At 43.5% G+C, this 14,115-nt stretch overlaps 1 protein-coding gene across 1 annotated transcript in view; it reads left to right on the top strand.

Moving 5' to 3' along the window:
• Positions 1 to 14,115, top strand: part of ELP3 (elongator acetyltransferase complex subunit 3) — a 76,154-nt gene that overhangs the window by 21,257 nt on the left and 40,782 nt on the right. Inside the window, exons 8-9 of the mRNA XM_066611978.1 lie at positions 9,837 to 9,998; positions 11,532 to 11,658. Coding sequence (XP_066468075.1) covers positions 9,837 to 9,998; positions 11,532 to 11,658 — 289 coding nt within the window. The remainder of the gene's footprint in view (positions 1 to 9,836; positions 9,999 to 11,531; positions 11,659 to 14,115) is intronic.

The raw sequence follows: 14,115 nt of genomic DNA, 5'->3' as shown, positions 1-14,115 counted from the left end.
AGTACTGCCCAAAGCAAAATGAGTGGCAATTCATGGTGCACAAGTGCCTCTCCACTAAGCAGAAGTGCAGCCAACATAGTGTGTTAATTTGTTGATGGCCCTGTCCTATCACTCACTTGCAGTGGTGGAGCATGTGCTCTACCAGTGCTAGCCACAGCAAGTGTCGCAACAGACTTTGCGATGGTGTAATAGTAAGGCATGCTGGTGGGATGCCCAGAGCCTTCGCATGCACACCAGCACAGCAGAGGACGCCTACTAGAGCAGGAAAGTGATGCACTGTGCAGCGCAGGGGAGGAAGCTGAATGGGGTGGGGGAAGGGTGGCAATGGGGGCGTGGCCCAGGAGGGGAGCAGGATCTGCAGCAGCAGTGTGTACTGTATCCTGCCCTCCTTTCTGGACCTGATCAACTAATACCAATGAACATGGACTTGTGGTAGCAAGATTTGTGACCTGTTGCACAGACTGTGTCTTACCCAGGGCAAGGAAACAAATGTCCCCCTACCCCAAGGAGACTGACTGCCTGCAGAACTCCCTCATGAGGTGCAGAGCCATGCTGGTACTGCTGCATCATTGTGGGGAAGTTGAGGTAGAGTTGGGCTGCCTGGCGCACATCAGAGCTTCTGTACGAAGACTCAGACTCACTGCATTCTCTGTATAAAGTACTGAGTTGAGTGGGAAGAGGAAGTGCAGGAAGAGTTTGCATGATGGGTGACCATCATTTTGGCTTTTGTAACAAAGGCCAAGCCACAAATGGTGACTCCCATCTTGTGTAGTAAATGGGAGACTTCTGAGTTAGAATCCCAGGGTGTGTTGGTGCAGGTTTGTTCTTATATACCTACAGGAAATTTCTTCCTCCGGCTGTGTAGTGTTTTCTGGTATCTTTTTATTGGGGTCTGATGACAGTGGCTTATAGAATGTCATATTGGAGTTGTCTCTTCGTCTCCTGTACATAGTCAAGTTTGTTTGTTGTGACTCCTGCTCTTTACTTCTCAGACTCATTAATTATGATGTTGGCATTGTTTCTGATGAAGTGCATAGCAAACCGTTTTCTAGAGCTGAGGTGATGCAGTAGGCCGTGCTGTTGCTGGCAGTCTCTGCCTGGTCTCGTAAAAATCCAGTGCGGTGTTGCATGCATCAGGAGGGGCTCTATTCAGAATTCCTCTTTTTGTGACACTGAATGAAGAATGGCTGTGTCGGTCCATTGTCTGGCAGCTCTGTGTGTGTTTGTAGATGGGGATTCTCCAGTTTTAGTATCTTAAGAAGGCAACATTCTTTGAATCTTGATAGTGCTTTTTGAGCCAAGCTTCACTTCCTGTTGGAAGGGAAAACAGTTGACTTTTACAAAATTGTTGTGTGTCATTTACCCCCTCCCCCACTTTGGGGAATACAGTGCCCTTTTCACCATCTCTGTCTCTGTGCTGCCTCTTGCTACATTTTGATAGACACAGCTCACTGTCAATATTTGTCTGTGGTAAATGTTTAAGCAGCTGCAGAAACAGATAGAGAAGACAGGAGTGGCCCAGAGAGTTGGTGCTGAAACAGGTCTGACCCCTGACCGTTCAAGCACTTTGGCTTACACTTAAAGCTTTTAATGAAACAGCGGCATTCCTATAGAGGTAAAAATAGAGCTATTGGATTTAAGAACTCTCCTTGTGATACAGAACTTCTACCTTTCTCTGGATGCCGTGCCCTTTGTCTTAGGTGTCAGAGGATTTTATATGTCCATTAAAAGAAAAGCAGTTTGCGTATTCATTGTGCACAAACCTTCAATTTTAAGTAAGAATCAGTGTGCTAGATCAGGCCAAGATCCCACATCCCTTTTCCAGTAGTGCCCAGCTAGATGCCCCTGGGCAGTCATGAACAGGGCACAAAGGAGATGGCACTCCTTTGTCCATCTTAGCATTCAGGATCAAAAGTAACTCTTGTCCCCTTTGCCCTTCAGCATTAGTATGAAATTGCTGGATGAATTCTTCATGTATTACAACTTTCAAGAGTCACAGCTTCTTTTATTCTCAGACAAAGGAGCTGGGGAGGTTGAGGGTTGTGCAAGCCTTTCAGTAGAGATTGCAGTGCTGAGGAGGACGGATTCTCACAGACATTTTGGGAAAGGGAGCATCCAGCCTCTTTGGGGCAGTGACAGCCCTTCTTTAAGGTCACTCCAGAACTTACTCCAGAACTTACCTCAGTACCTGTGACCAAGGATTGTGGGGGTGCACTCATTTGTATTTAGTCCCCTTTTCTCTGTTAAAAAAAATATTCAGAATTTTTTCTTTTTATTCTTCCCCAGTACATTTGCGGCATTTGATGGTAATGAAGGGGTTGGGTTGATATGTTAATATAGTGAGCCTGCCGTATCCGTGATTCCCGTACTCATGAATTGAAAAATACTGTATTTGAAAAAAAATTCCTCCAACTCTGTAAAGGGAAAGCAAAGACTGGAACAGGCAGAGGGCAGTGGATGCAGGAGCAGAGGCAGCACTGTCACTCCCTCTACTGGTGGGCAGCTTCATGGCGCTAACAGGTGCTGCACCTCAGCCCAGCCAGCCTCCGAGCCCTCTCTGGGGCAGGTGCCACCCCAGCACTTTCCTGCCTGCTTGTCTGATAGGCCTTCTCTTCCTCAGGATGGGGGCAGCTGCTTTGACCCTGCTGGAAGTCAGTGAGTCTAGTCAGGGTGCCACCAAAGAGGGGGCTGAGGCACGCCATGCTAACCTGCCTCGCCCCTTCCCTTTCCAGCTTTCCTTGCAGGCAGCCCTGTGTATATACACCATGACTTGAGCATCCATGTTTTTTTGATATCCATGCAGAGTCCCAGTACCAAACTCCTGAAGAAATGGAGGGTCCACCACACTTAGAAGTTCATTTTTTAACATTAAAAACCAGTCTTTAGATCAGTGCATGCTGCACTTAATGCGTTAGGCTCTGAGAAGTCTAATTAGAGGGTAATGCATTTAGATCTAAAAGATAAGCAAAGGCTCAAATCTATTAGCATGTATTGAATCGGTTTTCATTTAAAACAAGGTTTTTTAAAGACACAATTGAAATGTTGAAAGAATTCAATGTACAGTTTTAAACATTAGTCTTTTTTTAAGTCAGCTTTTATCCACCCTGATTTCCTTAGCACTGTGTATTTATTCCTGCATTAGCATCAGTATGATCTTCTTGTTCAGCCTCATAAGGAATGCAAATTTTCTTCATGTATTACGACTTTGGAAAGCCACTGCTCTCTTATCTCCATTCATTCTGGGACAAAGTAGCTGTGGGGGGAGGGTTGTGTCAACCTGTTCTCCTTTTCTTTGTTCAATGTAGTCATTAACTAGCTAAACTGAAGAGCTTGTTCTTTTATTTATTGTTTCTGCTGCTCTTTTCAGCTTGGAAAAGCTTTTCAATTCTTTATCTTCACAATAACCTCCCAAGGTAAATGCAACAATGCCAGAAGAGTGGCTGGGACAGTCTGTTGTCATGAAATAAACAGAGTCTTCTTAAAGATTAACAAATGGCTTGTGGGCTAACCTTTCTTGGTCTTGGCATCTGACACCAACAATTTTCAACTGGTGTGCTGCGAACAATCCACAGGTGTGCCATGAGAGTTTGGGAGAAGGTCATTTATTGGTATGGCCATTGGGGGATGTGAGCTCCCCATCAGCAGTGTGACTTTCAATTGCCAAAAAAAATGGTGGTGTGCCTTGTCCATTTTAGCACCTTGTCAGTGTGCCGTGAACTGGGAAAGGTTGAAAATCACTGTTGTAAGCTATAGCCCTCAAAAAGTTTTACTGTGATGGCCCAGTTCATGTGTCCCATAGTCTGTTGGATTATTATTATTTGAATATGTATATACTGCAGAGAAATGAGGTGGTTCCCTTTCCCAATGCCACTCACCTTCTAAAATGAAACCTAAGAGAGCCACTTTCTCATAGAGGGATGCTGTACTGAGATGAAAGGGAAGAGTTGTTATCCTCCCTGCTCAAATATAAGCAAATCTCCACAAAAAAAGATGCCACAAGAGTCTTATTTTTTCTGTGACAGACTAATTGACCAAGGCCTGGGAGACAGCAGAACTTCCCATAAAGCAGTCAGCCCAGCTGTAAAAGATGCTCCGGCAGCATGCTGGATAGCATGCTACTGGGACACTGGTGGGAAGACCAGAGACTTCCTGCCTGTGCCAACAGATCCCCTGCTGCCCGCTGAGTGGCAGAGAGTGAAACTGGGTGGGAGGCTGCGGGAAGGGATGGATCTGTCGGCAGTGGCACATGCCAGATCCTATACCCCTTTCCTGCAGCCTCCCTGCCTTCATTCAGGAGGGCAGGAGGTCTGATCTAGAGGGTAGAGCCTCCGTCTGCCTGAAGATAACATCCACAAGGTCGCCAGTTCGAGGCCACCGGCACGGTGCGACCTTGGAGCAGCTGACAAGCTGAAGCCGAGCAATTCCATCTGCTCTGAGCGTGGGAGGATGGAGGCCAGAATGTGAAGCCAGATCGGAATGAAACACCTTGAATGTAGTAGTTCTTGAAAGAAAGAACCTTCTTTGAAATTGTAAAAATCCCTATTTAAATAGGGATTTAGATAAAGCCTGCCTATGTAAACCGCCTTGAATAAAGTCTTGAATAAAGACCAAGAAAGGCGGTATATAAATACCTGTTGTTGTTGTTGTTGTTATTATTATTATTATTCTCTCCTTGAATTTGTGCTAGTGAAATCGCTAGCACATGTCCAAGGAGACCCATTGTGGGATGGGAGTCTTCCAGAGGTTAAGTGGATTTAAATCCCCTTTTGCCACTGAAGCCTCCCAATCCACCCACCAACCCCATTGGATACAGCACATCTGATTTTGGCATGGCTGCACCTCTGGGGGTTGGAGATAGGATTGGACTGTAACAGCAACTATTTATTTATTTGGAATATTTCTGCCCTGCTTTTCTTGATCCTGGCAGGTAACTCAGAGCAGCTTACAAGATAAAGTTAGAACACTACTGTGCATATAAAATATATGTGTTATAAAACAATATAATTTAAAACAATAATGTACAAATTCTACACTAATAAACAGTTCATTAATATAGCTAATCTGACAGCCAGGATAAAAATAAAACTAATGGTGAACAGGCAGTGCCTAAGCATAACTTTTAGTAACTTGGGTGAAGGTCATGAAACTTTATCTATAAAACTGAAGACCTAATTAAATGCTAACCGGAATAGTTGTGCCTTGAGACCTGGCCAGAATACCATCAAAGAGGAAGCAGTTCACAAGTCCTCTGGGAAGGAATTCCAAAGGCTGGATGCCATCACTGAGAAAGCCCTTCTTCTAGCCATAACCCCCTTACTCTGAAGGGGGCGGCACCCACAACAGGGCTCTCTCTGATGGCCTAAGGGGGTGGGTCATATTGTGTGGAAGAAGGTGGTCCTTCAGATTACCTGGTGTAAAGCTATAAATGGCTTTAAAGGGAAGTGCCAGCACCTTAAATTGGGCCCAGAAACAAATTGGCAGGCAGTGCAACCTATGGAGTGGTGGTCTGACAAAGTCAAACTGCTAAACTCTGGTGACCACACAGCTGCCTCATTCTGTATTACTGTTTCCAAACTGTCTTCAAGGGTAGAGTGGAGGGTGTTGCAAAAATCCAACTGTGAAGGCATGGACCATGGTATGATCTAACCAACTCAGGCATAAGGGGTGCATAAGCACCCACAGTCCCCACCTTGACCATCCAGGTGGAGCTGTGTATCCAGGAGCACTCCCAAGCTGTGCACCTGTTGCTGCAGAGCGAGAGCTACTTTCTTAGAACAGACAGATGGATAGTACCCCATTTAAAATGTACCTCTTGACTCAACTAAGATCAGGAGTGTTCCATGTGCTTGCATGTTCCATTCTTTCCTTGCACACCAACCTTACAAGAAGACTTTCTGGCTTGCCAATCCACAGGTTGCCACAACCTGTGAATTGGGGATCTGTGGTTTGTACAGTGTGTGGGTGGTTTTTAAGCATGGTTTGTAAGAAATGCTCAGCTATAACATCTGTCATAGAAAACTGTGATTCCACAAATCAAGGAGTCTCTTCCTTGCCAGGGAGGAGGGAGTGCATTCTTCACACAACAAACCAAAGTTAGTTGAACAAGGAGCATGATGTCTTCACTGGGCCAAAGTATTTTATTCTTTAAAGGTGCTTAGGGAATACTGTTTCTTTGAGGCAAGTTAAGTTATTAGGGTCTAGCTTAGTGTGATATGCTTTAATTGCTGATGTAGCTGCACACAACATTGGCATCTGCCTTGTTATTTCTTTGGTTGCATGTTTCCAGTACAGTCATTTTAGGAAGCAATTTAGGTAAGTTTTTTTTAAAAAAAATTATTATTAGTGTATCATTGCATGCTAACCTTTGTTATGAGCCACCCTGAATACCTTCCAATAGGATGGGAGGAGTGGGATATAAATATTTTTTTTAAAACAGTCAAACAATAACAGTACCAAACAAAGCATGACAGTCGTCAAAATCAGCAAGACAGCAGAGAACAAAAGTATTCACCCTCCTGAGGTAAAGAACTACAGGTGGAGCCTATTTAGTTCCGTTTCGTGACTTGGTGCAATTAACAAAAAACACGTTGTGCTAAATTCCATAGAGTTACGCAAATACGCTGCAGCCTGACACTTCTGGATGGAAGGAAACTAAGGCAGCTGTTATCAATCCCCTCCCTTCCGCACTCAGCCCTCCCCTTTGCCAGCTGCTTCTTTCACATGGGATGCTGATCTTTTAAGAGTCTAGACCAATACTTTTCTACTCAGGAGTAAGCCCCATTGTAGTCAATGGGGCTTACTCCCAGGAAAGTGTGGAGAAGATTGTAGGCTAAATCTCATGCTTTGCTTGGTGGGAAGGATTGCGTGTGTTGGTGATTGCCTGCAGGGGGGGGGGGCTTGTTTGTGTCCGAGATTGCCTGCACCATTTCAAGGGGGGGGGGATATGGCTTCTTTTAAAGCAATCCCCTCTGTTCCTACCACACCTGCCTCTGTGTGAGTGAGAGTGAGCGAGTGCTTGGTCCTAAATCATTTGGGGCTTGAATGATAATACCCAGCATCTTGAATTGCAGTTGGAAATAAACCAGCAATCAGCAAAGCTGGTATCATAGTAGAGTAAGGCAGTCAAGCCACCTGGTTTTGGTCATAACTAGAGGTGTCTGAAAATGGTGTTATTTACCTTACTCAACCCACTGTAAGTGGGTTCAGTAAGACAGACTGTAGTAGATCTGTAGATCTGTAGTAGACTGTAGATCTTACTCACCTGAAACAAATACCTCTAGTCATAACTCGTGCCATTGCTCTTCACTAGCTGAACTTTCCAGGTGGTCTTAAATGGCAGTAAAGTGTGTTAACAGTCTCAATATGACCAATACATGAATCACCACAGCTAGATCAAGGAAAGGATGCTGTTGACAAGTCCATCAAGCCTCACGCCAGTCAAAACCTGAGCAGCTGCATTTTGTACCAACTAAAGTTTGCAAAAGATCTTCAAGGGCCAATGTAGAGCTCATTGCAGTAGTCCATTCATGAGGTTACTAAAGCTTTGGCTACTATTACCAGGTCTGTCCAAGACAAGAATGACCACATTTTGCTAAAGTTGGGCAAAAGCACTCCAACCACAGCTGTCACCTGTATATCCAGGAACAAAACTGGAACCATTAATACCTCCAAACTGTACATCTGCTCATTTGTGTGAAGTGCAATGCCATGTAGGATAGGTTTGTACTTTGTTGCTCAGGTAATAGGTCTCCTGATCAGGAGAAACTTTGCATTGGCAGTATTTAAGTTGTTTGCCCCCATCCAATGTTCAGCCATATAAATAAGTTCAAATTGGTAGTATAGATCCTGTAGTGCTGCAAAGCATATAATGGCATACTGGAACCCTGTGCCTTAGCAGCAACATTCTGATATTTTAAGAAACAAAATCCTACAAGTTACCTTTTTGCAACCATCACATTCTGCATTGCATTGCTGGGTCAAATAGTTACTGCAATGCAGTGTTTTAGTAGTGAGTAAAAGTGTAGATTATGATTATTCAGGCATACATATCATGTCTTTTTGAAGTTTAATTTTATTCTTCCTCCCAAAGTACTTCCGTTAAAGCACTATTACTCTAAAATTATACATTTTGTCTTTAGTCCCTTTTGGTTGTGTCTTATGGCAATGCAGTGGTTGTTAGTCATCAGCTGAATGTCAGTATTTTTCATTCATTTGCTGCAAGCAGGAAGAATCTGGCCCAGGTGGACTTGGCTGTGGATGCCAGAGTGCACTCAGATCTTGGAGAGGAGGCGGAAGCAAGCAGGCCAGTGGGGGCTGGGAAGCCCTGTGGTGTGTGAGATGGAATCCAGGAGTAGCTTCCTATCAAAACATTCCAGCTGGATCTAAATACTCCTTGGCTGTGGGTCTCAGAAGTACTCTTCTTTTATGGTGCAAACCAAGAAGCTTCTGCAATGCAGTTTTATGCAAATCAGTCCTTTGTCGTATTTGGCGCTCCAATAACATCTGTAGCTTGCAACATCAGAAACATAATGGGGGAGGCAGGGAAACCCTATGACATATTTTTATGTATCTGTTTGTACTTCACATTCTCTAAAACTTGAAGTGGGTTACAGAAGAGAGATACCAGTCTAAACATGGAGTTCAAAACATGATGTTGAAGTAAAATAACAGCAAGCTAATAAATTTAACTTTTTCCCTAAGGCCAGTCTGAAAGGTTGAGCTTTCTATGTATATCTAAAAGAGATGTCCAGGGACACACTGTCATTCATGATGTTCTTATTGAGGGTACCTCCTAAGTCAGTGGTTCTCACACTTTTAGCACCAGGACCCACTTTTTAGAATGATAATCTGTCAGGACCCACCGGAAGTGATGTCATGACAGGAAGTGAAATCATCAAGCAGCGAAATTTTTTTAACAATTATAGGCTGCAATCCTACCCACGCTTACACAGGAGTAAAAAGCATAAACATAGTAGCCTGTTAAAAGTACAGATCTGTCACATTTCGCCAAATGCAGTTACATGCCATGGTAGCATCAAATCTAATATATTAAAAACAAAATATTGAAATGAATGGGGACCCACCTGAAATTGGCTCATGACCCACGGTTTGAGAAACACTGTTCTAAGTATATTTACAATATTCATATACTATATTGTTTAGCTTTTCAGTTCAGCTTCTAGTCCAGACTTCTCTGGCCTGGTTCACACTTTTTGCAGCAGCAGCTCCCTCTTGTCCTTTCTTTTCCAATGTATCTGTGCTGTGGCTCAGCCCAGCTTATGCAGGAAAACACCATCCCTTCCTCCAAGATTTTATCCAGTCAGATGATCTAAGTTGCTTTTCCCCAAAGTAGTGGTTCTAATGCTAAGAAGTTCTAGTTCTCTGGTTCCAACCCCACTTTTTCAACCAATACTCAAATTTTATAATGTTATATCATCCTAGTGCACTTTGTTACCAGTTGGATCATGTCTGATCTTTGGACTCTGTCTAATTGGACCATATTGGACCATTGGTTAGCAGTAACCCCTACTAACTGGGTAAGAGGACTTTTTAAGTGGTTTCTCCTCTTTTATTTAGCAAGGGGAGAGTAACTGGTCCTCATCACCCCTGCACTGCCTTTTCTAGTGACTGTCTGCTGATGTTCTTTTGCATCCTTTTAGATTGTGAGCCTTTTTGGGACAGGGAGCCATTAGTTGTTTGTTTGATTTTCTCTGTAGACCGCTTTGTGAAGCGGTATATAAATACTGTTAGTAATAACAATATTGCAAAGTGCCTTGGTTAAGCATAGATGAGATCTCATGTGTTTGGGGTTTTTTGTGTGCTTTTTCTCTCCATAGATACTCTGAGCGTAGCCTTACAAAGTGTATAGGGATCACTATAGAGACCAGGCCGGATTACTGCCTGAAACGGCACCTGAGTGACATGTTGTCATATGGATGCACAAGACTGGAGATTGGAGTGCAGAGTGTTTATGAGGATGTGGCCAGGGACACTAACAGGTAAGGAGAGTAACTGAGGAGGCGCTATGTAGACATTTGGTCTAATCTAGTAGGACCGTTCTTGTGATCTTACAACTCTCCTAGGACCTTCAAACAGCCTTTGACTTACCCAAGTTTCTTTTGGAAAAAGGGAAGGTGGTCTTGGAGGGTCAAAAGGTGAAGAGTAGAGAAACCAAGGAAGAGCCCTTGTCCAAGTAGGAACTGAGCAAGTGATACTTGTGTGTGTATCACACATTCACACACCCACACCCCTGATATGAACAAAATCAAACTTTTGAGAGCCCTTTCTGAACCTGCAAAGTTTTAATAGGTATGGACCAGGGTCTGAAGTAGAATGCACATAGTAACACATCTTTTTGTATGCAGAAAAGTGTTGGTCATCATAAGTAATACTAAATTTAGGAAAGGCAATTTGATTTGTATTGCTGCCTATTCTCCTGAGTCGCTGGCCTATAAGTTGTACTGAAGTGCTTATGACCAGCCCAGGTCCAGCCACAAAGGATTGAGTCCCGCAAAACTTTCACTCTCAAAAAGGACTTTAAAATGCAGCACTTGAAAACAGGAGTGATCCGATCACCTTCTGAGTCCAAGAAAGAGGCCGTGTTTGATCAAGTGGAAGTACTTCCTTTGTCACAGGATAGAAACCTGTTGATGCAGAGAGAAAGAATTCCTTGCTAGACAGTCCATTAGGCAGCTGTCGGTGTGAGGAACTTTATCTGTTTGAGCAAGGAGTACATGGCATGCTGCTGACACTGGAATTGGCCAGAGATGTGTGCCATACATAAAGCAATAAATACACTGCAAAGAGAGAAACAGCAAGATCAGACTGAGCAGAAGAGACATTAATATTTACTAAGCGAATTGTAGTTCTTTTTTTCCCTACAAAAGGCATCTCAATCTTCCCCCAAACTGTTGATTTCAAATAGAGACCTACCCCTGGCCACTCTCTTCTGTATCTGCTGTTGTAGATGCCTGCACGGAGCAGAGGGTTGAGTTAGATGGTACCCTCTGACCCTTCCATTCTGTTATTCTCTCTCAAGACACCAAGCTGTAGTGTGCTGAGCATCTTGCTCGTTCCAGGGAGTACCTTAAGTGCACTCCAGCATACTGCTGTGTAAAGTGTTCTGAACTGCAGCATGCTTTGAGCCTTGAGCCCTGGCAGTTGGGCAGTGTCATTTCTTTACTGCCTTCCTGCACCACCATAGTGATGTAAGGAGCTGCCCTTATAGCAGATGCCATCTAGGTCAATATTGTCTACTACTCCAGTTACTACTAAGGTCTCTTTCCAGCCTTGCTACCTAAGATCCTTTTAGTTAGAGGTGCCTTGAACTTATGCATAAAAAGCTCATGTTCTGCCGCTGAGCTTTGTTCCATGGTGCAGCACTGTACTAGATGGACCGTTGGCTTAACTTCATTCTCAAGCAGCTCTCTGACACAGTACCCTCTGCTCACCTAGGTTGTTTAAGCTGCAACAGGACATTTTAGGTTTTGGTGTGTGCACACATGTTTTTACACCACATTTCTTTTCCCCAGGGGCCATACAGTGAAGGCTGTGTGTGAATCATTTCACTTAGCTAAAGATGCTGGATTCAAAGTAGTGGCACACATGATGCCAGATTTACCCAACATGGGCCTTGAGAGGGACATCGACCAGTTTGTGGTAAGTGTGGTCTCTGTTATGATCTCTTGCTTCCTTCAATTCTCAGGGACAAACCATCATGTATTATGTTAAATGCATAGTTGGCCGTGTCTGTGTCTGTGTCTGTGTCTGTGTGTGTTTTAAACCTCAACTAGTAGCCATGGAGCTGATCAGGACTGTGACATGGAGAGAGGAGGTAATTAATTCTTGCCATTTGCAAGGCAAATGAAGTGTGTCTCCAAAGTGTGTCTGCTTCCCACCCACCCAAAGCTACTTCTCTTATCCCTGTGAGGGAAGCTGGCCAATAGCCTCGGGGAGGGAGATTTTTGTCAAGTCCATGCATAAGGAGAGAGGGTTATAAATATTCCCTCCCTGCATGTCACAATCCTGATTCTGATCCCCTTCCATGCCTGCTACTGAAGTCTATGAAAGCATACAGACAGGGTCAAGGGCATGTTTAATGTAACATGTAGTTTGGGTCTTTAGTCATGAGTCTAATTTACTGTTTGACGAAAACCCACACCCTTTAGAATTGAGCTCGAAGGTGTGCAAGGCCAACCTGTGAAAAGCTTGGTCCCTTTTCTGTGCATCCTTGAATAGCTTAACAAGCAGATATTACTCCAGGCTCAAATCTGAAGTCAGTAGCCAGTCTGACCAGGAGAACAAGATCAAAAATGAACCTTTGGAAAACTGGTCATCGTTGAATCCTGCTTAAGCAGGGTCAGCTTACAAATGAAAGTGATTAACAGGTGGACCAGGAGGAAGTGATGGAGGTTTATATATAGTTGGCCTGCTTCTTAAGCACTCTTTACTTGCACAAATCCAAGTATATGCACTTGTAAAAAAAAAATAGAGAAAAGCAAAACTATTGTGCAGTGCACAAAATTTCCTCCACCACCACTACCACCCCCAATTCCACTTACTCTGTTTATGCTCCTGAGCAAACCTGAAATGGGAGAATGAAGCTGCTATTCCCTCAGTCATCTCAGTTCATACATGTCTCTCTACTATGCTTTTGGTTCTTAAAGAGACAGTAAGTATTTTGGATTTAAGGTTGTTTGTTATACACAGTTTTGGCTTTACATGCTGACCTCAAAATATAATGCTCATGTAAGATGCAAACTCTGTTATGGACTCTGTTATGAATGGTATGGAGAGTGGACAGAAATGTTTCTCCTCTAATGTTAGAACTCAGGGGTCAGTCAAAGAAGTTTCTTGGCAATAGGTTCAGGATAGATAAAATATGGCAACTAAGGAAAGTAAAGGGATTTGTTGTCTTTGTATATTGTGCAATCAATTTTACATGATATGTTGCAGAATTTCATAAGCAACATTGCCAGGATCTTGCCCCAAGGATCTTACAAATGGAGATACTGGGAAAACAGAGGGCTATTCTTTTTAGCAGTAGTATTGGCTGCAGACCTATTCACAGGGAATGGCTCTGTCTAAGACTGTTGGCCATGGTTGTAGGAATAGATATTTCACTGGTAGCAGCACACTGGTGGAGCAGGTGGAAAAACGGGTAGTGAACGCTTTCATAACCTGATTAAATTATCTGACCTGCTACTCTTGGAAAAAGAATTCTGGACTTGGATCAGAATGTGATCTTGCATTCAAGTGTCTCTGTGTTCTAGTGCAAGAAGTTCTGATTTACACATTGCCAGCTCTGAGCAGGTGCTAGGGAAGGTGTTTTGTTGTTTCCCAGATCTTTGCAACTTTAGATTAGTCAGATTATAAATCTTCTAATAATAGAACAGGCTGCTTGAGTGCGCCTCATTTTGTGTAAAGCATCCTATAGTTTATCATATTGCTAGGAGATAATGAGAATCTAAATATAGAGCGTGTTGATAATTTCTTTGTCTAGAACTGACAAGCAGATCAATAGCCGTGTGAGTTATTTAACTACTTTGCACTGCTTGGATGGATGTGACTTCAGGAAAGCTGCAACATTCTTGAACAATTGCCCTTAGCAGACTAAAGGAGCATTTGTTTTGTCACTTCAGTTTTTTGCTTGAAATAGGAATTTCCATTACGGAGGTGGCTGTCAGGGTTTGGTGTGTTCTCTTGGTCCAGGATTTTCAGGCTTCCAACTTCTGGACTCTTGATCTTCCTCCTTTTTGAAAGACACACAGGTTGACTTGTGATTGCTGGGGCTTGGCGGTGTGATTCTGTTGGGTCACTGCTCCAGTGATTGCACTGGTTGCCAATTCATTTCTGGGCCCAATTTAGGTTGCTGGTGATAACTCTTAAAGGCCTGTATGGCTTGCAACTAGGGAACCTCAGGGACCATCTGCGTCCATGTATTGTAGTCCATGCCCTAAGGCAGTGGTACCCAAACATGTGGGTCACGACTTACCAGCTGTTGTAAGGCTACCTGTGTCCCTTTAAGGTGTGCTTGGGGGAAAGCAGTAATATGATCTCCAGGATCACACCGCTGCAGGGGTAAGGAGACTTTTTTCTAAGAGAACTTACTTCCTA

Source organism: Tiliqua scincoides, chromosome 1 (assembly GCF_035046505.1).
Source record: "Tiliqua scincoides isolate rTilSci1 chromosome 1, rTilSci1.hap2, whole genome shotgun sequence".
In the NCBI taxonomy this organism is placed as follows: domain Eukaryota; kingdom Metazoa; phylum Chordata; class Lepidosauria; order Squamata; family Scincidae; genus Tiliqua; species Tiliqua scincoides.
The sequence above is the reverse complement of the archived record's forward strand: the minus strand, read 5'-3'. Positions and strand labels throughout refer to the sequence as shown.